Source organism: Ostrinia furnacalis, unplaced genomic scaffold (assembly GCF_004193835.3).
Source record: "Ostrinia furnacalis isolate ACB-3 unplaced genomic scaffold, ASM419383v2 OfSCF7348, whole genome shotgun sequence".
In the NCBI taxonomy this organism is placed as follows: Eukaryota; Metazoa; Arthropoda; class Insecta; order Lepidoptera; family Crambidae; genus Ostrinia; species Ostrinia furnacalis.
Genome location: NW_021137587.1, coordinates 321,845 through 349,327, shown reverse-complemented (window position 1 = coordinate 349,327; position 27,483 = coordinate 321,845). Strand labels below are relative to the sequence as shown.

The window sequence follows — 27,483 nt, the reverse complement described above, 5'->3', positions numbered from 1 at the left end:
ATAAGCCGACCCCAGGAGACCCATTCTAGTTCTAGCTAGCGCGTCACATTCGCAGAGTAGGTGTTTCATGGACTCCGCATGTTCTCCACATGCTCGACAGCTGTCATCCGTAGTTAGGCCCATTTTGTGGAGCATGTGGTTTGTAGTGTAGTGTCCTGTTAGCGCACCCGTGGTCACTCGGGCTTGCCTTCTGTTTCCATTGAGTATGAGCTTTTCCCATGATCTTGTGTTTCCAACTAGGAATAGTTTGGAGTGGCTCATACCGTTGGAGCTTTCCCATTCAGCTTTGTGCTTCCTGGATGTATATTAAGATTAAGAACCGCATTAAGATTTTCACACAAAAACAGAAAAAAAAAACCAGCCGAGTGCGAGTTGAACTCGCGCACCTTCCGTACAAAAACGGGTATATAACTTCCCTCGGTGCGCGAGTCCGACTCGCACTTTGCCGGTTTTTTTCTATAGAAATTTTGACAACGAGAAGTGGAAATAATGAAATCTGATTGATTATTTTCAACACACTTCTCTGCTCCGTTTCGCTCCGCTTTGGTGGAAACCGGGCCTCAGATGTTATGGGCCATAGGCTCTCGTTATTGGCTAAGTTGAAATTTTAAAATTAACCCCCTGATTTTCTGGTATGCTAATCAAACTGATTGCGAGTTGTTTGCGAACTTCGCGAAATTCCGTGGTCTTTATTGGATCATTAGCAATACAAAAGTTACCCACAGAAAAGGTCAAACATTTTTGTTGCGATGGACTTTGAATCTTTGATATTATTTTAATAATCATAAAATTAATAGACATAAGATACGACTAGGAAACCAAAAATCACGCGACGGCATTTTTTTATTCGTTTGCGAATATTTTAAATAAAATCTATGCCTATTGCAAGGGTCCATCTATTGCTATCCTGGGATACGTTTTTTATTTTAATATCTGTGGGTCTATGTTTCTATTTTGAGATCAGATTCTAAACTTTGACCTTAGGGACATTAGGAATCTTTGTCTTGGGTCTTTGCCCAGCAGATTAGAAAAATATTTTTTAAACAAACCAACATGGTCACTATCTTTCCTATATTAAATAGAAGAGGAATCATAAAATATTAAAAACATAATAATTACGCATATTGCACGTTTTTTTAAATTTATATTTGAGGAAAATTAAATTCCAAACAAGTGGCAATATAAAATGCAATTTTGTATTTGGGATTTCCTATGAATTAAGAAATAATATCTTGGATGACTCATGCATTTACTAAATTGAATATTGCATGCTAATGAGATAAAATATGCGAAATATAGTGATATTGAATTTTGATGTAGTGTTCTTCATAATTATAATAATATACCTACCTACATTTTACGAAAATGAAATAGGTACTTTTTGACTGGTGAAAAAAGAACCATGGAACTATTTCAAATCTTTGGGTTATTTTGGAATTAAAGCTATCTAAGCCTCAATTAATCGCACCAAAGCTACTGAAAATTCGTTCAGCGAGCGTAAAAAGAGTGGAAACATATAAATAGAATTACTTTTCTTTTCAATTTATGGTAGTTTTTCATAATAATAAATTCAGCAAACTGAGATTATTATGGGAAGAGTCACCTAACATGACGTCAATTCAGATTCTACACGCAAATGACGTTTCTACGAGATATCGGGAAACAAACGAGTCAGCATTATTCGTCATGCATCTATTAATTTGATGGACAAACAGTAAATATTAATTACCTTACAGTCAGTTCCTAGGATAGAAAAAATATGTATTTTTAGTTGACGTATTTATAATGTTTCAAAGTTCACTTCCCACGCTGTATTATTACAGAGAGAGATTACAGAAAATCGTCTGAAATCGATCTAAAAATTCATGTCTTTTTATATTTTTGACATCGTATGAGACCCTACCATAGATATCCGGTCCAATTTAAAATCAATGGCTTTTCCCGATCATTGATGACATGTCAATTAAATGTGCAAAAATGTATCGTCCATCGCAAACATCGTAAGGTCAACCTCGAGGTTCCGTTCGCGACCGAAGGCTCTACTCAGTTTTCTCGCACAACCCGCGCGGGCGCACGCGTCGCAATGATCCGAGCAGCCGCCTTGCTAGCGATCGCGAGCGTTGCCGCGCTCACTATCAACGACACAACAATCGATAAACACTTACTCAAACGATTATCCTCTTACATTGACTCTAACAAAACCATCGATTTAGACAAACTTCGGAACCTCAACAAGACTGTACTCCTAAACAAAGAGTTGGTAACGATTTTGAACAATTACGTTAATGAGCAGAATGAGAGCAAACCGATGCAGTCGAAAGTGTCTGATGATACGGAGTCGTATAGCGTGTACGAGAATGGGAAGAAGGGGTCGACTCTGGTGGAGTCGATAGAGGAGTCCCCGGACTATGCGTCCTCGATAGTGCTGGCTAGTGATGTCCTGTCGCTGACGTCTGCGGTGTCAAACATCGAGGATGAGGTCTGCAGGGAACAGGGCTATCAGTTCCTGGACGGATTGCTGCAGAACAAGAGATGGGCGTTGAAGAGTAAGTATTTATTGATATTTTTTAATACACATAGATTATAGTAAGATATTTAACTCGATGTTAAATCTTGAAACATCACGTTTAATTACATTTCTTTTGTAACGGTTTAGGACACTTCTTTATAGAGCTCATTAATGATATTATGTAATTAAGAATAATTTACATGATTTCAAAAAACAATGTTAAGTGATCTATGTATTGTCTACAGAATGTTTTCAATAAAAAAATAAATTCTATGAATCCGCTCACGATCTAGAGTTTTTACTTAAATTAGGCTGAATTACCTTACCTAAATTAAACGATCACGAAACCAAAGATTTAACCGTTGCATTGTCTATGAGGCCATTAAGTGACAATAACCTTTCGCACCATCAATTTATTGAAAGTAGATGATAATGAGATATGAAAATATAGAGTGCCCTTCACAATACTCGTATAACTACTTATAGAAAGTGAAATTGGGCTTGACTCATGAACAGAGGCACACGTTGCCCATATAGGTATGAAAGAAAAGTTCAGTTCATATGAAAATATTTCGTTGCATGTAAAGTTCTAGTAAAGGTAGCAGGAAGGCGCTGGATGCAGGCCGCTGCTAACCGGTCATTATGGAAGTCATTAGGGGAGGCCTGTGTTCAGCAGTGGACGTCATGTGGCTGAAATGATGATGATGATGATGAAGTAAACTTCTCGGTTTAATTTAAGCCGTTATGATAGAGCAATTTAATCAGTAGTGCTCTAAGAAATAGCTTCGGCTTCTATTATTACAAAACCTGCGTATTTTATGTAAATTCGATTTTATGCCTACACATGATATTGACACTGAATAAAATATAAATTTACAAAAAAAAAACTTTACGTACGTGATCATATTTAACCAAAATAACCGGTTTATGACGTACAACCTACGAAAATTCTCTCTGCCGAGAGAATTTTACATTTCATCACTTAAGACATTATGTTAATTTCAATGGAAGTAGTCTTTTGTTTTGAATAAATTAATTGCTCCTATACAAAAAGTTATTAGAACATTTTCTACCAATGTACAAGTACGTCAAGAGACAAATGAAATAGATTTCATATGATAAATTGTTATGGCAAAAATCGGTATAATATCTAGTGACACAGCATTTTTAACCTACTTAATTATTTCTTAGAAACAACTTCCTAAAGTAAATACGCAAGTTTTTACGTCATGCTGTGGGATATAAAGTAACTAAAACTGAACTCTATATTAATATTATAAAGAGGTAAAGTTTGTATGTTTGAATATTTCTTAAATTGTAAGGGATCTACTGTACAGATTTTAAAAATTCTTTCACCAACAGAAAGCCACATTATGGCTGAGTGTCATAGGTTACATAAAAAACCGAAAAATTCCACGCGGGCGAAGCCGCGGAAGGAAAGTTAGTTTACTATAAAGTAGAAATCCTCAACAAGTATCTACGAGAGTAATCATTCACTAGGTTTGCTATTTAATAAATTTTCTCAATAATGGATATCCGTGTGAAGCTCGTAATTGATATAATATTCACAATATTTCAATACATTTTACCAAAAGTTTAAAGGTATTCACAAGAACGCTTATTACACTTTATTTACACAATTAATAGTTAATTTCAATATTATTACCGGGAGATTATATCTTTTATGCCAATGTTCATTACAGTAATAATTGCCGCTTGTGTTCGTAATTAATTAAAATTGGAGGTGTTACAACAAATACGCAACATTTCATTATACCATTTTAATATTGTATTGCTGTACAATTCCGTGTACACGTGTTCAATTAGTGTAATTATGAGAACAAAAAGAAAATAATAAGAAGAAAGACTCCTAGGTTTAATTGATTATTTATTATTGAAGTAAAATAATATTATTGGAAACGGGATTAACAAATGTCTAGCAGAGATAGATAAAAGGACATTGTCAGAAACCGCCTAAAAAACCGCCCAAAAACATTAACCCATCATAATTATTTTCTATTTTTTTTAATACATTANACGGCCGGTACGGTTCGGTTCTGGGTATTAGTCCGGTCCACAATATCTTCTAATTATCAATAATTTACGACCTTTCAAAAGACTACATAGAATGAAAGGTCTAGTATTCATTATACCTAAAAATTATTATGAGCCACTTAATTTCATAGGAATAGGATGAAAGCACTGACGACCGTCTGCCTCCCACATAATCGTCTTTTGTAACTCGAAAGGTATAAAAACAACAGCTCATTCTATTTTTGTTAGGAAATATTCACAGTTACGAGTAATGTAATTTATTTTTCACGATACGGAAAAACGCAACTTTATTTACTACTACTACTTTATTTTCTAACGTATTTTAGTATTTAATAGGTATTAAAAATGTCTTGGTGTTATTAAAAATCTAAAAAACATTCCGTCAAAAGTGATTTTATTTGCTTGTCAGTTTCACTAAATGCGCACAGGCGGCGGGCTTCAGGCGCGGCAGCGCGACGGCGCGGCGCTGGACGCCACCCTTCGGCAGTATTTTCAGTCTAGCTCCGAATCCACTTCCACGCCCACTTTGAAAGTTGGCATGAATGTTCTACACAATATTAGCTATTTAAATNAATTTTATGGCAAGTGTCCATCAGGAATCATTGTTCTTACACACAGAATCGTATTATTTCGCTTTCGGGTAGTAATATGTCAAAATTGTTGGTTCTTTAGGCGAACAATGTATGGAGAACGAACATTGTCCTTTGGTCTAGGTGGTTCTCGTACTGATCTACAAATGCCAATGTGGTTGCGGTTTCGAATCCTGCTGAGGACAAATTAATGATGAGTACCTATTACTCATACTACCCTGTGTATTGGAAGTATAAAATCTAGTATACTAGTTTTAGTCTTTACAGGAACCCCTCACATTAGTAAGACTTTTATTAAATCGTAATAACACTACGTAACACAACATACTTTAAATTGATTATTAGTATGGATATATTATTTTAAACTAGCATTCTACCCGTGTATAACTTTTTTTAGTGAGGCGAAAGGTCTTCAAAAAGCGTTTCGCTTTTTTTTTTTTAATATGTGCGATTTTATACGTTTTCGATGACGTTTGCCATGAAGTCAACGGTTGCCATCTAAGGTCAGATGCGTCGGGGCATTGACCGCTGAGGTCAGAGAGATGATGACCCACGAAAGCAACTCAGACTTCCGGTATATTTTTATCTACATTTATTGATTTATTGACCGTGTGTTTAAATTGATCGAGTTATACTAAAATAACATTATCAACTAAATTCACTACAGACACAACACATACTCAAGCAACTTCAACAATTATTTAGCTTACTAAGAAGACATTTATGTTATATCATACTAATAAAACATAGCACAATAATCGATTGTAACATCTGATTATGCATCCATACATTAATATTGTTGTTAGTTTTAAGTACCTACTACATCGTAAAACTGTCTCCTGGCCTCCACGACACAGGCTTGCCTAGTGTGGAGTCCAACGTTATTATGTGAAAATATGTAATGATATTTTGGTAATAAACGATTTTATTTTATTTTTATTTTATTATTTTATTAATATTATATGATTCCAATTTTCTACAATAAAAATCAAAACATTCAACATGCACTTGGATAAAACCTAATTAATAAAAATACTTAAAATTTTGTTCAATTGTATTTCGTAATATTACCAACTCTAATTTAAGGTAACTTTTTTTATGCAAGACAAGGTAGGTATTTGACCGCAATCGCACCTGGTGTTAAGTGGGATGCAGTCTAGGATAGAACAAATACAAAAATATCGTTACCCTATTGCAAAGTAATCATCTCTCCTTTTTTGATAACAGAATAATATGGTACCGAATTCATTATGTAGCTTTAGTATGTAGTTATGTCAAATTAACATCTGTGTTACAGATTTGACAGCAAAGAAATATAAATTAGGTACCGCATGAATTATAATGAAAAGTAACGCGGAAATACCTAAACCGGTTCGGCTTTAGTCGGTCAAACTATGACAGAAACAATAATAAACACGTACGAACCCCGGCACATCAAGCTTTACACTATAGTCTCTTATATTTGTTGTAATTAGAGCGATTTTGCAGCAAAATGCATAATCTGATGTGCCGGCTGTACATGACTTCTTTGTAAACAATGAGATGTGTTACTTGTCTCTGTTTTATGCAAAGAATCAAAGTACATGTCGTAAAAACAATGCAAATAAGTGATTTGTTAATTTTAATATTAGGATATTGTTAGTTAGATAAATATTACGCAATTGAAAATGTAAATTGATTTTCTCTTAAATAATAACAGATGAATCCTCACTTCGCTAATAAATTGAAATGTAGGTATAAAAAGGAAAAACTAATTAAGAATTTATTTGTAAAACCATAAAACACCATAGACGGAACACCTGTTTGTATACCGGTTTCAGGTATACGGTTATATCGGTAACGATGTTGCCAAGACACCAAACTGGTCGAAGCTTCCAAATTCAAACACCTGCGCGATTATATTCATGGCGGAATAGAATACCAACATCAATCTCGTTTGGTACTCTCCACAGATTTAGATCTGAATCTATGTACTCTCTATTTGAATTTGAAAATGGAAAGCAATGGTGATTTTTGTAACTGGCCAGGTTTTTGCGACCCTAAAAAATATTTGTATTTTTTTCAATCGTATTTTTTTATCCGGATTGAATGATTTCGATGTAAAAGTGCAGATATAAGTAATTTTGATTTTCGCTAGAGATAGGTTTTGTTTGTAAAAAACACGTGATTCAATATTTTTTTGTTCAAGACTATTAGCTCATTGACCTATAGAAACTGACAACTAAAAGTTACAACCACAGGTTTTTGTAGACGCTTCTTTGAATTTTCATTTTATAATAATAAGTATACTTAAGTAGGCCTAATACATACGTACCTAAATAACAATATTAAATAGGTATTTATTCTTCTAGCATTTTCCGAATTATGTTAATTACAGATCTCTACCATGATTAGACAAGATATTTCACTATTGTATTTGTAATTGCGTAATTAAGAAACGAACCTTCCCCAAGGTCTTTTAAGGGAAATAACAATAAAATTGTTTATAACTCTAGATACTTTATTTTGTGAATTTATACTAACTTACTTGACCTCTATCCACAGTAATTTTCTTATGGAATATTTAGGCAAACAGGTTTTTATTCGACTAATTTAACAACAATGAAAAATAAAAATGCAACTGTGTCTATCATTTTTAAGAAGTAATTTAATTTATTGAATGTTTTCTGTGTATAATTTTAATAATTTGAATTTTATGCGTTAATTGTTTCAACAAGTTATTTTAAATCTAAGATACTATCTAAAGTCGATAGAATATAGAAAAAGTATGCATTGTTATATCAAAATACAACCTCCTCCAAAATTCTGTTCAATATTTTAGAGGAGTTTTATTCATAGCTTAAGTTAATGTATGTGTCTTCCTAAATCAATAAACAACTATCTGTTATCTGATCGAAATATGAGTCATTATGCCTGCTTAGCATTAAAACTTGTAATTAATTATAGATTTATAACCAGACGCACCAAAAGTCGTCGTCGGCTAAAAACGGCGAAAGAATGCATATCCGAAGGTTCTTCAATGACTTTGACCTACGACTATGCATGTTTCGGTCATTCTGGCCCAGTGGAGGTAGAGTCAGTAGTCACTTGTAGAAAATAAGCTATAAAGAAAATATCTATTTAGTACTTTCAAATACAGCTAATAACAAATAATTATATCCTAAAAATGGTAGTAAAAATGAAAATCGTAGATTTTTAAACAAGCTTTTAAAGGCATGTATCAAACAAGGATGTATGTTTCTTTAATAAAAATAAAATAAATGAATAAAAATAATTCGTGCAAGTGATTTAATAATAAAATATATTAGTTATTTATTTTTCCCTTTACAAAGCATTACAAATAAAGTCTTGGGCACAATAAATGATTTTTGCAAGAAGGTGCGATTGTGGTCAAATACCTGCCTTGTTATGCTTAAAAACAAACTGGTGTCTTAACTAGGGTAATTCCTGTGTGATATAATCCTGGGAACATGGTTCCATTTCTGTAAATCTCTCTATCAGATAGGTGTCTGTAAATGTAACGAGTCCTCTAACTTACCTTGCTGAGTTAGTGCGATACCGTGTGATAGTTCGAGTGAGCTTTCTGCATCGTTTTCAGTTATAAAATTGTATATTTTGGCGAGTCGGCCTTCGACAGTCAGGAAGCCCGAAGTAAAATGTAAAACTACGGAAGTAAGGCGATCTAAGGTGCTCAAGATATTAAGCCGTTGGCGATTGACGTACTTTTTTGCAAGGCAATATTGTGTTATTTTTAAGGTGTCAATAAAAATCAGGCTAAAAAAAAAACATACGGGTCGAATTGAGAACCTCCTCCTTTTTTTGAAGTCGGTTGAAAATGTAAATTAAAGTAGTTATGATAAATGTTATGTAAAGTATCGAGTTAAATATAGATCGAATCGATTTTCATTGCCGTTGTGAGTTGACTAAATTAATGTTTCTGTATCAAGGGACTCGGAATCTCGAATCTCTATTTTTTCAGGGACACACAGCGTTTTTAATTAACTTTATACTCACAATGTCACCGTTAAACCCGCCGATTGTTACATACTTTTTTCTTTCCTCGTTGTAAGCTAATTGTCTTGTGTTACGAGTGGGTACAATAGTAGAGCTTCGGCGGGGATCGAACTTGTTAGATTAATTATATTATGTACATACCTGATTGATATTAATATTTCATGTGACCTATAATTAATATTAGTAACTACACTATTAATTAACTTTCTATAACATCACACACACCAAGTATCAAACAGCCGCCATATTAACTGTCAGATAAAATTAGAACTTCTCATTTTACAATATTTATTTTTTGATTGAATATTAGCCAGTTGGCTTATTAATTTATCAATTAAAATATATTTAAGAAACATTAATAACCACTATTCAGAAGCCGGAAATCTTACAATAAATTCTTATTTGCAAACGGAAGTCCTAATTTTATCTGACAGTTAATATGGCGGCTGTTTGATACTTGGTGTGTGTGATGTTATAGAAAGTTAATTAATAGTGTAGTTACTAATATTAATTATAGGTCACATGAAATATTAATATCAATCAGGTATGTACATAATATAATTAATCTAACAAACTCGCGTTCCTCGGGTCACGAGTCAGCCAGTTTTGGCTAACCTCGTTTAAGAATGTAGTTTACTTCGTAAGTCTGACATCAGGGATATATCATACCTCTAGCCACCGCGCCCAATTCCCCGTACCCAACACGCTGTCTCTACATCGATATGATCGCAACAATCGGATATTTAGTATTCACGAATCGTTCGAATACTAAGCACAATCCGATTAGTCACCATCGAGCGATGTCTGCCTCAGATACACGATCCAATTTTCTCGTCTCAGCGCTGCACAAATTAATCTATCCACTTTGATAGGGCAATGCCCTGGAACTAGATTCTAGAATGTAGATACCTACTGGATTGTGCAATTTGTAAGGTGTGGTTAATGCTCACGGATCTTGGTCAACGGTGGACGTTGCGAGGATAAGGGTCATTTTAGAGAAGGAATATTCTATTAAATTTTATCTTTTATTCTATTGCTTTACAGATCCAAATTCAGTATACTCCTCAAATTTTAAAACTGCATTGAACATTATCTGTATCTCCAAAGTGAGATGGAGATGATTGTGGTGCAGCATGGTAATTCCAGATATAGGGATTCTTAGGTTCAAGATGGGTTCCTGGTTTTTTGTAATTGGTAGTTTTAGATTTGTATAAATACTGTTAATAATAGTTATTAACAACATGCAAAAGTTACTATAGAAAATAGCTCAATCACAGCCTTGAATCGCATTGTACGTATCAGGAAACTGCGTCTACGCAGCTTGAGATTCCTCAGCTGTATACGCGTCAGAATGACGATGCGAATCGAGTCAAATTATACGAAGTTTTAGCATAATTGCAACTCATTTGTTATTTTTTTCTTATTTAGATGACACTGGCCACTAACCATAACCTCTAAAAAATAATATAGAAAAAACTTGTAATCACTTTTTGACGTAGATACGAGTTCGAAATATTGTAAAATTCGAATATTCAAATTTTAAGGAATCGATAAGGTCGATTCTAATTAAAAATTTGCGTCGCATTTGCCTTGAATATAGGCTCTTTGTTTGGGCTTTATTAAAATTCTAAGTACGGCAACTTAGCTAAGCTAAGCACGCGCTTACCTTTGATTACCTAGGTACTTTCTATTTCTTTGGTCTTCTTTTTAGCCTAGCCGCAGACTGCAGACTTTGTCGGCCGATAGTTGGGTCGGGCTATTAATCAGTATGGACATTAAGAAAGTACGCACATTGGTATCAGCCGATTCTTCATACAAATTAGAATCGGGCCCAACTGTCGGCCGACTAAAAGTCTGCGGGGAGTCTAGTTAGATCCATCTGTCACATTTGAATCTTTTATTATAATTTAATAAAATATTACTAAATCCACCAATTAAAATGATTATTGTTTATTATGTACTTGTCATTGTTAATTATCTGATTAGTTAAATGTTATATTTTTATTTTAGATTAGCATTTTGCGAGGTCAACAACTCTCTGGCATTGCCCTTGTCATTGCAAATACAGTGTGAGTCACGTTAAAGTGTACATATGAAAATAGATGAAACTAGACCTATTTTTATCGACAAAAAAGAGGTCAAAAAATTTTTGAGATTTTTTTTTAATTTTTTATAGAATTTTTTTTCTTCAAATTACTTATTGTAAAGAAAACGTAATAACTTTTAAACTAAGCGGTATATCCTGATAAAATAAAAACAGTAATAATGCTAAATAACAGGCGATACTAAAAAAATACATAAAATACACAAAAAAGGCCAACAAATAATAAAAAATTATACATTTTGAAAAAAATCGGCTTAAAAATTCGTGTTTTTTTGGTTATTTTATAAATTTCTCCAAAAAATGCCCCTATAACCGGTGGTTTTTATTACTTTGTGTTGTTCTCTATCGTATTATCTTTGTAAAACCAAAAATCGCATGTCTCTATCCCTATCACAACATTTGCTATGATCGTTTGAACAAAGGCCTGCCACAACATTATTCTCCGCTACAGGTAGAGACAATTTTAATTTTATAACTAAAATGCTTATTTTACTTCGAAATCTTTTGTTTTTATTTGAAATCTAACTTGTCTTTATCAAAATTACAAATCTAGAGCCATTTTCAGTTTTGTTGTTAACGAAGCGTTGAATGGCGCGCCCGGAGAGGCTTAGTTCAAACGATCATTGCAAACGTTGTGATAGGGATAGAGACATGCAGTTTTTCGTTTTACGAAGGTAATATGATAGAAAATAATACAAAGTAATAAAAACTACCGGTTATAGGGGCATTTTTTGGAGAAATTTATCAAATAACCAAAAAAACACGAATTTTTAAGCGGATTTTTTTCAAAAAGTATATTTTTTATTATTTGTTGGCCTTTTTTGTGTATTTTATGTATTTTTTTAGTATCGCCTGTTATTTAGCATTATTACTGTTTTTATTTTATCAGGATATACCGCTTAGTTTAAAAGTTATTACGTTTTCCTTACAATAAGTAATTTGAAGAAAAAAAATTCTATAAAAAATTAAAAAAAAATCTCAAAAATTTTTTTACCTCTTTTTTGTAGATAAAAATAGGTCTAGTTTCATCTATTTTCATATGTACACTTTAACGTGACTCACACTGTATTTATCGGCGATAGTCACTTGTCAAACCACTAGCGTAACGTTCTTTTTGATGACGTAGACACAACTGGAGCAAACTTTTTCCATTTTATGATAAGTAATCTATCAAGTAAAAGTGTTTTTACAGACTCTACTTATGAGAAATTACTCTTATACTTGTATAAGAAGCGAAAGATTTGGGAACGCCTCGGGCTTTGTTATGCAATAATGTCCTACACTGAGTACTATGAGAAAGAGTTCGTTATATTTTTTATGTAATCAAATTAAACACAGGCTAATTTCATTTCCTTGAGTACAATTTGAACTATGTACTATGAGCTTCCTAAAGGCCAACAAACATCTACTAGTTACACTAGTTACTGGACTAGTTCTCGGACCTGTTGAACGAGGCTTTGTCACTCTAACTGGAAAGTTAGACAATGAGTTATTGGAGCACTGTAAACAGTTTCGCTATGACGCGTAATCAGTCAATTATTAGATGATATCTAGACGATAACTGTAAGGTCTGTTGTGCACTAAAATGATTTATAAGGCCACGCTCATTCACTGCAATGCAGTAAAAACTACCTCCTTCTAGCAGAGTCGGGTAAAAAGTGACAGAGTTATTTTGCTCAACTTTATCATTGTAATTATTTACCTTTATTAATTCTTATTAAAACATGAACAAATATTTTTTTTTCCTATAAGACTGACGTTGAATCTCAAACAAAGAAAACTACATTCTTTACCGAAAATGACAGTACAGAATGATCAATTCTTCACGTTTGTGCCATTTTAAAGAATATTCTATGTTTGTGTATTGAAAGGGGCTTTTAACTGTTACAATAATAATAATATTTATAAGAACTTTCCAAATACAAAATATTACAACAAATCAGGTGCGATTGTGGTCAAATAGCTGCCTTGTTATACATAAAAAAATTAAAACTGTCACGTATTTTGTGCTTTGTCTATAGGATCTATTAGTTCATGGCAAGACTATAAAGTTGGTGGGAAATACCTACCCAGTTTTTTTTCTACAGTGTGTGACAAGCTCGCCCGAGCCGTTGTGTCTATCAGATCTATGGTAATGTTTGTGCGTGGCAACCAGTTATCTACTCACCATAGAACAAGATCTATTTTGTTTGAGGATAATGTGTGAATAAAAAAAATGTTAGGGAACTAGACATTTTATTTATAGAAAGTAGAGTCGTCATGGAAAATATAAAGTAAATAAAAAAACTACACTAACCGAATTGAGAACCTCCTCCTTTTTGAAGTCGGTTAAAGAGAGTGTTTTTTCCTGTAAAATCAACGTCATTAAATCTTTGTATCTTCTATATTGTGCTTGTGTGAGGGTCCGAAGGAAGATAAAAGAAACGTACACTTTAGTTAGATGATGATTTATTAGACACTGACTTGTCACATAAGATTTCAAACAGTTTTGTGTAACGCTTTACATATTAGGAATACGTATGAGTAATCTCGCTAATGCCCGCTACAAATCCTTTAAAAAAGTAAGCGTTTGATATTAATTAAAAACAAAATAAGCAGGTCATTGTTTGAAGAACTTATAAAATCTTAGAAGTCATAATCTTTCAGTTTCAACAAAGTTAGTGACTCAGAGAAAATTTTCATGAAAATAGGCTATGAATGAATGATTCAGGGATTTCCTTGCTTTCTTATAAGGTTAAAATAATTACTGTGATGATATGAGTCAGAGTGAGGTCACAAAGCGTAGCATGATCACGAACGTTCTCACGCAAAACTACGTAATATTACAATAGAAGTGAATGGGGAAACTATTATTTTAAAGAATACAGGTAATTACAAAAAATTTAATCAGTATTTTTGTTCCAGGTTTTTCCTTTAGGTACTTAGTGTAATCGTTTTCAGGAATGGATCAAAGAATTCAATTGTTTTTCATTAATACCTGACCTTGTCTAATTTTTATTTCTTATTTAGATCATAATTATAAACAATGTAAATTAACTTTTTCCCATTTTCATTTGTGAAAAAGTCACAACTTTTATGTTTTATCGACAATCGTGAAAGTTCCTAGAAATTAGATTTGGGTAATATCTAGTTACGAATAGTTCAGGTTCGGATATCTAAGGTCAGATTTGTCGTCAAGATTGGACGTCTAGACAATAGACCAGTGGTTCCCAAACCAACGAATTTTAGAAGTGGTCACCTTAGAAAATTGGCAAATATTGGCAATCATACAGTTTAGAGAAGTTCGTGTATTTTATTAACTAATTACGTATAATTATGTAGTTACACATTGCATCAACGTTATTTTTTTATTGATTTCAAAATATAGCTGAAATGCAACAATGAGAACGTGATATTCGACTAATCATGAGTTTATCTACCCGCGACTTCGTAGTCGTGGATCCCGTTTTACCCCCTTAGGGGTGGAGTTTCGTAAAAACCGTTCTTAGTGAGTACCTACGTTCTAAAAGGAACCACCATGCAAAATTTGAGACTCCTAGCTCTTGTAGTTTTTGAGATTTCGTGATGAGTGAGTGAGTCAGTCAGTCAATCAGTCAGTGACCTTTCGCTTTTATAAATATAGATGTAAGCTTGCAACGGGGCGTCTTAGCTAGCTCAGTCTGACACCCCGCTGTTTAGTACTAAGTCCCAGTTCGCTTTCTGCGATGAGGGATGTGAACCTATCTGGGATGCCTACAGGGATATTTGACCAAGGAAACGCACAATCAATAACACAATGGCACTTTATAATCTGGGTTCCACAATAGTTCACTTATTCTAGTTCCACTGACTCTAAATCGCTATCGTTTAATAATGAGCAAGTTTACAAGTACTTTACAAGTTATATCACAATTTACTAATTACAACAAGAGGAATAACGACGCGCCCGGTTCGCGTCCCGAGACTAGTTTACGTATCCGCGAGAGGGGCGGCGCCCTGTGCGAGGTTTAGCGAGTGTTAGTTTGGATACTTATAACTAGGGGGGTAGGACGTGGTTCAATAGCTCGAGCCAGAGACCAAAGTCCTCTGATGAGTATGATACCACTGGGAAAGGGCGTCGGACCTACGTGGCGAGGGGGTATGAAGTTCAGGAAGGGTGGCAGCGGGATTGCTACCGCAGGTCGGGAATGAGTATCACATGCACTACTCGGTAAGGACGAGAACCGATAGGCTATCAACGATAGAACGTCTCGAATCGACAATTAGATCACCTGACCGAGTTAACGAGGTATCGAATCAAGCCAGAGCCGAACAGTTAGGGTTAGTGGGAACAATGTGGATAGCTATTCGCTAGGGACTCTGTGCAATGCAGCCGAGGGAACGATAGACGCGCGCGCGAACGTCTGACTGTTGCAATGGCTCCCGAGCGAATGCTAGGCGCCCCTTAGCGGGCAGCGGGGCGGCGGCGGCGGCGGCGCGGGAGCGGGGCGGGTAACGCAGACCCGTTCTCGAAACCAGCGGGCAGCTCGCGCGGCGCTTTAGCGGCGAAGTGTTGTGTTCGGGGTTGTGTTGTCGAGATATTTGTTTTTATTCGCAAACGAAATGTCTGAACAACGGCGACAATTTTATTTCGATTCAAATTTATTCCTAACGCTCGATTTATTGTGGGCAAAAGAAGGAGTGCGCTCCCCGCTCGATGCCCGCTCCCTCGCCGCTGCCCGCTCGTTGCCCGCTGCCGCCCCGCTGCCGCGCCGCTGTTTTCGAGAACCGGTCCATTTGATTTTACGCATAAGATCCTGCCGCTCCCGCGCCGCCGCCGCCGCCGCCCCGCTGCCCGCTAAGTTCGAGGCTGAGGCCTTATATTAGCTCGGTCCGTGCGGCGTGCGGCCGCGCAGCCGTAGGGTTGTCAAAATCTCTGCGCTCGGTGCTAGGGCTGTCGATGCGTCGCGGGGCGCGTCACAAGCTCTAACATAAAACAAAACTTTTGGAACCACTGGAGCAGCCAAAAGACTTCAATATCCAGACTCGGTCGTAAACTGTACAGTCGCTAAGTTGGCATTGCGTTTATCAAGTTTATTGTCTTTCCGAGAATTAATAAAATAGTAAACCAATACGACTTTTAATATTACGGCATTTGTAATAGATGCTATTTAAAAAAAATGTATAAACTGATGAGCTGTCGACTAAGCCTATGCGCAGACCACCGACTTTAAGTTGGCCGATAGTTGGGTCGAGCTGTTAATCAGTATGGAGAATATGAGATATATGAAAGTGCGCACATTACACCGATTTGATCTCGGCTGATTCTTCATACAAATTAGAATCGGGCTCAACTATCGGCCAACTAAAAGTCGGTCATCTGCGCCTAGGCAAATACTTTCATAGGCATAATACAGATTGAAACAAGAAAGAAAAACAGTTTAAATTTACTTATGGTAATTTATTTACTGAACATTAAATGTAATGAATAAAATGTCATAGGTTGTTTGTTCACTCATGTAATCTTAATGATAAATAGAAGATTTTGTCGTAAATCACAAAATATTCTTCAACAGGGTTGTGACCTGTCATAGGCCATGTCAGAATCTGTTCTTGAGATTAGAATCATGTTTGAGAGCCGTTTTATTTTTATTATTCGAGCTAAAATATTAAAATTGACAGCGCGTTTTTTGCAAGTCCTAAAACCGGTTAAACCGGTAAAACTGGTTATGATGCAATCAAGATTAACCTTAAAACAATGATTCAAGAAGAAGAATGATTCAATGTAAACACGATTTGATTAGGGAAAAGAATTATAACGCGGCCGTAAGGTTAGCGGACAAAGCAAGATCATAAAACGTGCTGCTACTGTTTATTTTATTAAACGTAGTAGTAAGCAATAATGCTGACAATCCATTCAGAAAAGTATTTTACTATGATCAGCCGCTTTGTTTGCATTTATTTTGCCATATTAAAGAAATATTACTGGGTTAAATATGAATTATTTTTAGAAATGTATCTTATTACACACGTAGTTAGTTAGTATCTTTGTTAATTTATTAATTCTGAATATGTAAAAATTTGCGATTTGTTCTTCCCACCACAAGTCAGCAATAGCGAAACGAGGTGTAAATCGCCTTTGTTTTAATTCAATGGCAGATTAGCCTACAAATAAGCTTTTGTATGTGCATTGAAAACAAAACTAAAGTACCTACTGGTAAATTATTGTTATGTAAGTTCAATGACGCTGAAGTGTCATTTTAAATTATACTCTTGTACGATTCAATCATTATGGCCCGAACAACATCATCGAAATTCTGCTCTACATGTTCGACTCTATGGGCAATAAAGGGTTCCTACATAATAACTTTCTCACACTTCTACCAAGAACAAATCTGTCAGAGTGAGTGGTTATAACGAAAGCATAAAAAAATTCTGCGTAAGATAATACTTTACACTCAAAGCGAAAGTATTTTTCACCAGGGTTGTCAGAACGAAAACTACACCCTTTAAAGGCTGATCCTACAAATAAAAAGCTACTATACAATAGGTACAGTCGACCGCACATCAGAATACAGTTTTCTTTTCCAAACTAATCCCTGTTACAATCACATAAGGTACTATAGTGTAACCAGTGATGTCTATACAAAAAACAAAGCTGCATATCGCATAGATCGGCTCTGAATGGCCTTTCATTTTGACGCATCACACTCTGAAACAATCGCAACAATGAAGGGGCCGTCGTGTCGTGAATCATAAAGTGCACACTAGTCAAGAGCGATCGTATCTTTGGAACTAGAATTCCGTAGGGCTTTGGATTTTAAAATGTAGAGTAGCTTCATATACTACAAATAAAATTACAGAATTCCCATATTTGCGTTTATCTATCTACGACATACCAGATTTTAGTATTAGTCAATAAAAATTTTTTTTAGTCTTTCAGCTGTAAAAACTCCAAACAGAGACATTAAAGAGTTAAAAACTTTATCATTTATACTATAGTAGATATTAAATACGATTAACGTAGGTATTAACCTTTTTGGTGTCAAGTTCAGCTGCTGTGAGTGTCAAGAAGGTAATTTGTGATGACAGCTTCACGTAGAGTCTTCTAATTGTATTTTGTTTATATTAATTCTATTTTCAGGTTAATGACTGTCGTTTAGTAGTTAAAGTGTCCTACTTTTTTATCTGGAGAAGGTGAAAAAATATAATCACGTTAAAGCAGTCAGAGCACGACCTTTAGAGGAAATTGGAGGATTTGGTCTACACTCACGAGTTGTTGAGTCTAGAACTTGAGTCTAGTCAGATGCGAATTGTGGCTCTTAAAGTCTGACATCAGAGTTGTTGACAAAATATGTCTACATTTGGGGAACCTTAATATGAATATAATCGGTGCCAAAGAACCATGCATATTAGTTTATTATCGAAGGAGTTATGACGTAAGATATACATAATTATATCTAAACAATGCATTGGCTGATTAATGTATCCCATTTATTTGCATTTTTGATTTGTCAAACCTTATTAGTTTACTATACTATTGCACGTGTGTTGATTCCTTTTTAATACAGAAGAAATTTTTAAGACATGAAGTTTTGGAAATATTAATCCATAAATAATGATATGACGCGTTTAAAGTTTAAACAACGGAAATATTTAAAGAACTTCAACATTTATAGTGTTGGTTAGCATCAAACGTAGTGTCATTTTTAAAGTTTGTCGATCTTATTATGAAAGACATGAGTTAAAAGCTGTTAAATTGTGAAATCACTTTTGATAATCGACTCTACACATTTATGTATTGAGAGCGTTGGTGATATCTATATTTAGCCTGGCTTTAACTATCTTACTTTAACAATAACAATCGTCAAAAGTCTATCAAAATCCATACGAAAGCACCGGTTAAAGTTATAGTTACCGTTAAAGGTAAGGTGGTGCAACTCAGCCTTAATGTTTTTTTTGATAATATAACAGTAAAGGAAAGCTTCACTCATTGTTGAGGTGTCTGTATTTGCCTGAGCTTTTGTGTCAACATTTTGAAATAAAATCTAGTACATCTTAGTTTCCCGATAATGTACCAGTAAAGCTTCAACCACACCAATGCGTGCAGATCGCTATCGCCTGCGCGATTAATGGCCAATCATGACAGGTCGCGCGACCCATGACAGTTCACGCGACCTGTCATTTCCCTTTGATCGCGTCGTGATCGCGCCGGCGATGCCGATCTGCACGCGTTGGTGTGGTTGAAGCTTTACATAGTACTATGTGTCGTAAACATACTATGTAGTGCAGGCGTACACTAAAGACGTTGACATAGTCACAGTACGCTAGTGCAAACATGTGGTTTCACTCGTGGGTAACGGCCACCAAGTTTCAAGAATACACAGCATTAACATAGCGGAATACATATTCATAATCCGATCTTGGAATAAGTGACGCATTTAATTTGAGGTTAGACGTCACAAACAATGTTGTGATTCAGCTTGTATTTACATATTGTTTATTTCTTTGACTATTCGCTTACTATATTACGTTTCGTCAACTCAACCTATCAATAGATTTTCCCAATACATTTGGAAAAGGTCACAGTTACACCAAGTTTTACCTTCTTCTCAGCATAGCATTTTATTAACGCTTTATGCATCTCAGATATCTGAAATAAATACTTTTCATTTTTATTTTATTTATTTATAGCCCCGCATTGTTCCCAAAAAATGCTACCGTTTATGTTAAAAACATATCGGGACTTGTAAAGTTTATTACGCCACCTTATTGAAAAAACATACAAATCGAATTAAGGACTTACTCCTGTTTCAAAGTTGTTAAAATAGTAGTTAAAACCACCACAGCATCGGTCACTTCTTGACAACAATTTTAAATGAAAATGATTTTGACGAGGAAAGATTTATTATTTCTTTTTTGGTTCTAACTACCTTTTACTTATTCAAACTGTTTGTGTTGGAACCAAAATAAATGTTTTTCTTTCTTTTATTTTCTTCATTTTACATTAACAACTTTAAAATTACAGTTTTTACAACCCTCTCATAACCCGTCCCCAAAACTGGGTACAGGGTATTAATACGGTCGAGTCGACTATTCTAGACGCTTTACGCGGCTCGCACGTGACCCGCCTGGCGAGCAGTCGAACTGCTCTTGGCGATTAAGTCTGCTTAAGATAGGGCTACTTCTAAGGGCACCTCAGGTTTTCAGGTACGGGTATTATTCTTGTGCTTAGTAGGTATATTTGGTTATGAATATTAGAGTGTATTGCTAAAAGAGTATCATCAGTTATTAGGATATTGGTAGATATTTTAATAACCTTTTAGTTTCTTGGCACACCTTCAGCATGAGCAAGACAAGTGTATGCCGAAAAATAGCTGTGAAGTGAATACGTCAAATACAACCTTTTTAGTACCATTTGCTGAAGTTAATTGATAAACGTTAGGTGTGTAAATACTAACAAAACTCGATTTTCAACTTTAATATGTGTATACCGAATAAAATAAATAAATCTATATCTAAATATATAAAAGAAAGTCGTGTTAGTTACTTCGCTTATAACTCAAGAACGGCTGAACCGATTTAGCTGAAAATTGTCCGGGAGTTAGTTTAGAGCCAGGAGAAGGACATAGGATACTTTTTATCCCGTTCGAAATTAAAAAATAGTCTGCTTTATATTGCCATTAAGGCGGAACAAAGTTCGCCGGGTCAGCTAGTCTATTATATAAAAGAAAGTCGTGTTAGTTACTCCACTTATAACTCAAGAACGGCTGAACCGATTTAGCTGAAAATTGTCAGAGAGATAGCTTAGAGCCAGGAGAAGGACATAGGATACTTTTTATCCCGTTATTTATTGCCATTAAGGTAGAACAAAGTTCGCCGGGTCAGCTAGTAAACTATATTATTAAATTAAACTATACGAGTACATTTAAATTATATAATCTTCACACATCAACATTGAGCATGTAGTATCGGTTCGTTTAAGAGAAGTGAGAATAGTGGCGATTAGTTTGATTTTAAAGCAGGCAGTGAGTGAGTGAGCTCAAAACAAGTAACAGCAATATAAGGTACTTAACAAAACTGTCTCTAGACGATTGCAAGACACCGTAATCGGCAAGTTAATGCTAATAAATCACCTATAAGTATATCTTTCAAACATACCTGCTTCCCCACCTTCGTAAAAGAGACGGGTAGAGCTATCATATACCGCGTTTTGCGCAGTAGACCCCCGAACATCTCAATTAAGTCGCGTAAACTTGCACAATTAGGTCAATACCACAGTGCGGGCGAGCGCGATTGATATGCTTCCCGCTTCCGAACCTGGGGAACAGGCCTTGAACCACCTGGGGATATACCAGCCTTGACCTACAAAGACGATGCAGATTCTATTCTACTGCCAACTGTGTGCATAACTTTTGATTGCATAAGTTTAAATAAAACCCGTTAAGACTTCTTTCTTGTCCGTCTTCTGTTTCTTTGATATTGTTTTGTTTTCGCGGAGAGAAATAATGGTATAACAAGTTTAAGTTTTAGAATGTTGCTAACATTTTGCTGCAACGCAGTTGAGGTCACTGCGGTGCAGACGTTGAGTCAATGGCTACTGTTTTGACAAAACAACATGCATTTGAATGATCCTGATTATTTATGGACGATACATTATCATGTTATTTGGCTTCCATAACTTAACATGACACTTTAGTACCAGCAAAACAAGAAAGAATGAAACGTTTATACGAGGGCTGCACTAAAAGTATCGGGAATGGAATATTTCCACTGTTCCTGTCATATTAAAATCTATTTAATTGCAAACTCCAGGGTTTTAAAAATCGTATACCATTTATTTATCCAAAAAAAGATTCTCGGTCGTATCACAAGGTCTTGTCAAACTTGTTTAGTCGTTGAGAAAATGGAATTGACTCGAGAAAATTCAAGAGCGATGATATATTATGACTTTTGAAGTGGTTTAACACAAAAACAGTGTGTTGACCGGATGATTTCTGCATTTGGTAATGAAGCCCCATCCAAAACCACAATTTATCGCTGGTTTGCTGAATTTCAACGTGGACGTGTCAAGCTCAGTGATGATCCCCGTCAAGGTCGTCCAAAACTGTAGTCACCCAAGAAAACGTTGATGCTGTGCGTAAGCTGATTGAAGTAGATCGACATGTGACATACCGCGAAATTCAGGCAACTTTAGACATTGGCATGAGTCAAATACAAATAATCTTGCATGAACAATTAGGTGTAAAAAAGTTGTTTTCCCCATAGATACCGCATTCGCTCCGTGAAGAGCAAAAAGCGGCTCGCGTTACTTGGTGCGTCAGAACTCTCGAAAGATTACACGTAGGATCCTCAAATGCTGTATACAACATCGTATCAGGTGACGAATCCTGGATATACGCGAACGAACCCGAAACAAAAAACCAGTCACGAGTTTGGGTGTTCGAAAATGAGTTAAAGCCAACAAAAATTGTTCGTTCACGGAGTGTTGCAAAAAAAATGGTGGCCACGTTTGTCTCCAAAACCGGCCATGTTGCGACTATTCCTCTTGGGGGACAAAGAACGGTTAATGCAGAATGGTATGCTAGCATTTGTTTGCCACAGGTCGTTTCTGAACTCCGTAAAGAGAACTGCAACCGCCGCATCATCCTCCATCACGACAATGCGAGTTCTCACACCGCGCACAGAACAAAAGAGTTTTTAGAGCAAGAAACCATAGAATTATTGGACCATCCGCCGTACAGCCCCGACCTAAGCCCTAATGATTTCTATACTTTCCCTAAAATAAAGAATAAATTGCGTGGTCAGAGATTTTCATCACCTGAAGAAGCTGTGGACGCCTACAAAACGGCCATTTTGGAGACCCAAACTTCCGAATGGAATGGTTGCTTCAATGATTGGTTTCGTGTATGGAAAAATGTGTCTAATTTCGCGGAGAATACTTTAAAAAGCAATAAATACATTTTTAAATAGTAATTTTGTTTCACTTCCTTGATTCCCGAAATTTTCAGTGCCGCCCTCGTAACTTTATAGTTACGGGACCAAAATCCGAAATGAGGTCAATCGCTAAAAGTGGAATTTGTCCAAAAATATAGCAAGCTCATAAGTGGCAATGGGACGGCCATATCTAGTAGCGACCACGTCACGGCAAATATTGCATAGTACGCCGAACTTCTCGATAGACCGACGACTTTAAAGCTGGACGAAAAAAAGCTAAAGTTAGTGCTTTTTGGCGTTTCTTATAATACAAGTCCAGCGGTGCCATTTGCTCCTTCATTACGATCAGAATATTAAGGATAAAATCTGGCTGTTGATCAACAACAACTATCAGTATTTTAATCCCAGTCACCGAACCCAATAATTGGATTACAAGTGCAACGACATAATATTGCATCCGAAAACAAAGCGACTGGACCGGCAACTCATTACCGCTCATTACGAGCGGAGTATTCGAGGAGCGCCGTCCAATCAGCCTTATAAAATTGCACAATTTAGGATAATATCATAGTGCAGGCGGAAGCGATGAGCGGGCGTTATTTATTTAAACTTTAATGCCAAATAAATTGGAACATGAGGCGAACTTATTGCAGTTTACCTTCGGGTTAAGCAAAAAATTCGTTTGGCGGTACTAGAAAGCGTTGTATTATTTTTTGATACTCAACAACCAATATTGGGAGCTTGTCATAAAAATAGGTAAATACTTAAATTCCTATTGACTCATAGTCGACAAGATTTATTAACTATTAATTTAATTTTATAGTTTTCCTGATGATGGACAGTGGGACATCTTATGATTTGTAACCAAATAATTTTAAGTCCTTTTTGTGGGCATATTTTTAATAAATACTGAAAAGCAATAGTACATTATCTGTAAACAAAACGAAGTAAACTTATCGAAAAAAGTACATTGAATTCAATTAATATCATACCCTTACCCTATAGCCACAAAATTTTGTGCCCTAACTATGGGTGGGGCCGACTGCATTAGTTCACGGGTCAAAGTATCGAACGTAACACAGTATTTAAATTTGGGTCAATACCACAGTGCATGCGAGCGGCATGCACGGCGGCCATTTTGTTCGCTCCCGAATGTCTGATTAGGCATTCGCGACGAGCGAAGGTCGAGCGAGCAGGGACTACTAATGCGTTCTTATCACAGACCACTGAGCTGAATAGGCACCACGTAAATTGTAAAGTTGAGTAGATCGCGTATTGACAAGTGCAGAAAGGCTTAAGTCATATTTTTTTTGGATCAAGACTTCATACGTGCCTGTATTCCTTTGATCCTGCCTCTGCTACGGGACAATAGGAAGGGCTAGTACTGAGAAGAAAGCAGCCAAGAAAACTCAGTCAAAGAGGCTGAAAAAGGAGTCATCCTCTTTTTCAAGGGTTAACAACAATAATATTATGAAAAATAATCCGAAACTATAGATTATAAATATTAGTAAATAATAGGGCGCTCTACAAATAGAGCAACAATATTTCACAAAGTTAAAACACGATGGAAAATGAATACCGGCAAACAGGAAAATAATTAAATCGAATATGAAGTTTATTGATCTCTCGAAATTGAAAGTCATATTCAAAGTTATGTCGCATGCCGGTCCATCCGGGTTCTTATTTAAAAAAAAATCTTTTTACGACTCATTTTTCTACTTATGTATATTTTTTAAAAGTATAATTTTCGCATTATGACAGACGACAGCGTATCAAGCTAAATACTGTGGCATCTTTATGTACTAAAAATGTAGTCTTATGTACTGTCTGTACATTCATATCAGTCTACTAAAGTAATTGGGACAGGTAAACAATATATTGTACTGTCATTACACCTATTACTGTTTCAGGCTAATACTTAGGCTGGATTGCACCATCTTACATTAACTTTAACAAACGCCAAAAGTTTGTCAAACTCCATACAAAATACCGGTCATTGTTATGTATATGTATAGTCACTGTTAAAATAAGGTGGTGCAACTCAGCCTTAAAAATGCCAAATCAATTTGAACATGAGGCGACGAACTTAATGCAGGTTACCTTCGGGTCAAACAGAAGAATTCGTTTGGTGGTACTAGAAAGCGTTGTATTATTTTTTTTGATTCTCTACTTAACAACTAATATTACTATGTGAATACTTTATTAAACAATAACAAACTAAATTTGTACAGGTAATTTACAAACTTAAAAACTATACTATATACAAAAAAAAAATACAATATTTACAAAAAAGGAAAATAAAAGTTAAATTAAAAAAGTATCCCTATCCCCAGATCTGTCGGTGAGGTTAGCGGTGCCCAAAAGGCTGGCAGCGTTTCCGCGTTGGATCGCTAGGTTTAAACGCTGGCCAAGGTAGAACCCGGCCTTCTGGTCACCGGTGACCTCGATGATGCGGGAGGAAAGCTCAGTGAAAAGCTTTTTGGCCTCCGGGCCCCAAGGTCCCAGCGTTTCCACGCCAAAAGGTACTAATATTGAGATATACAAAAATATAGATAAAACGTCATCTATGCATTAATTTGTCTTTGCCTCTTATCTAAGGCCTGGGATGTCATAGCTGGAAACGCTTTTATTGTTGTTTGAACCCTTTGCGAGAGGAAAATAAAATTCGAAAAGGTTCCGAAGGTAGAGCCGTCTCCGTCGTGTAAGTACTTGAATGAAATTCAAATGAGCTAGTTTGGATACATAATAATAAAAAATGTGTTTGTTTGTGTATTAATTGTTATTTGTTATGTACCTGCCTGTACAAACTTGACATAATGAATGCTTTTTATAACAAGTATAAGAATTTAGACCTTATAGACTTGATAGTCCTTTAAACTTAATTTTATAAGCTTACTAGCTTTTGCCCGTGGCTTCACCCGCGTGAAATTTAGTTTGTCACAGATCGTCATAAATTATAGCCTATATGTTATTCTGGGTTGTAAACAATAATACTGTAAGTACCTACAGTTTCATCAAAATCCGTTCAGTAGTTTTTGCGTGAAAGAGTAACAAACATCCAGACATCCACACACACTTTCGCATTTATAATATTAGTAGGATAGTTTGTTTCCTGGGAATTCTATAAACGTCAGTTAGGAATCTTTTTAGTCGATTTATCATAAGAGGTAGATAAATTACATGTAAGCACGGTTACATAGAGTACTAGACAGCTTGTCTCTCTCACATTGATTCTGTGTTCACGTTTGAAATATAAAATAATAATAATAATAATGGATGGCTCTTAGGTATGGATAAATCACGAATTGATTTTCGTTCTTCCGTTTTTTAATTATTTTTATTATTCAACAAGTTATACATAAACACGTGTTTTAACATGGTTCTTGTGAAACGTGCGTTTGCACGTGATAGCCTAATATATCTCAATAGTTTTCCATATCCAATAAAATCAGTATAAAACGCCAATAAAGCCCACAAACATCAGAATACATAAATAATAAACAAATACACGTGTATATTGGTATACTCGTAGAATGTGTTAAGGCTTCGTGGGCTATTAATGAGTGACATTATTGGTAATTTACTCTTAATTTATTGATTTATCGATATCCCATTTAAATCTATTAGCTTAAAATGTAACTGGTTCTTTTTTTAAATGTTTTTAAACTTGCCATGATTCCAAGTTCTCACTTAACACCAGGTGCGATTGCGGTCAAATACCTGCCTTGGCTAGCATAAAAAAAAAAAAAAAAAAAGTTGAGTAGGTATTGTGCGAAGAAAATTGGGTTAAAGAAAATGAAATCAAGTCAAATCTATTTTACTACACACTTTAAATCTGGTTATCATTGCCTTTTACATTTTTTAAAATAAAATTCTGTCTAATTATAACGCCCAACCTGCTGTTCCAAATTTTTATGTATTTACTAGCTGTGCCCGCGACTTCGTACGCGTGAAAATATTTTGAGTAATATTTCCCGTTTTATTTACTACTAGCTTTCCGCCCGCGGCTTCGCCCGCGTGGAATTTTGTCTGTCACAGAAAAACTTTATCGCGCGCGTCCCTGTTTCAAAAACCGGGATAAAAACTATCCTATGTTCTTTCCCGGGACTCAAACTATCTCTATGCCAAATTTCATCAAAATCGGTTGCGAGGTTTAAGCGGGAAAGCGTAACAGACAGACAGACAGACAGACAGAGTTACTTTCGCATTTATAATATTAAGTTGGGATTCCACCCCTATTGGCTGTAGGGTGATGTTATATAGCTTAAAACCCTTGTCAATAAATGGGCTATCCAACACAAACATATTTTTTCAAA

At 35.5% G+C, this 27,483-nt stretch overlaps 1 protein-coding gene across 1 annotated transcript in view; it reads left to right on the top strand.

Moving 5' to 3' along the window:
* Positions 1-2,067: 2,067 nt before the first annotated feature.
* Positions 2,068-27,483, top strand: part of LOC114364091 (nose resistant to fluoxetine protein 6) — a 43,563-nt gene continuing 18,147 nt past the window's right edge. Inside the window, exon 1 of the mRNA XM_028320088.1 lies at positions 2,068-2,546. Coding sequence (XP_028175889.1) covers positions 2,084-2,546 — 463 coding nt within the window. The 5' untranslated portion in view covers positions 2,068-2,083. The remainder of the gene's footprint in view (positions 2,547-27,483) is intronic.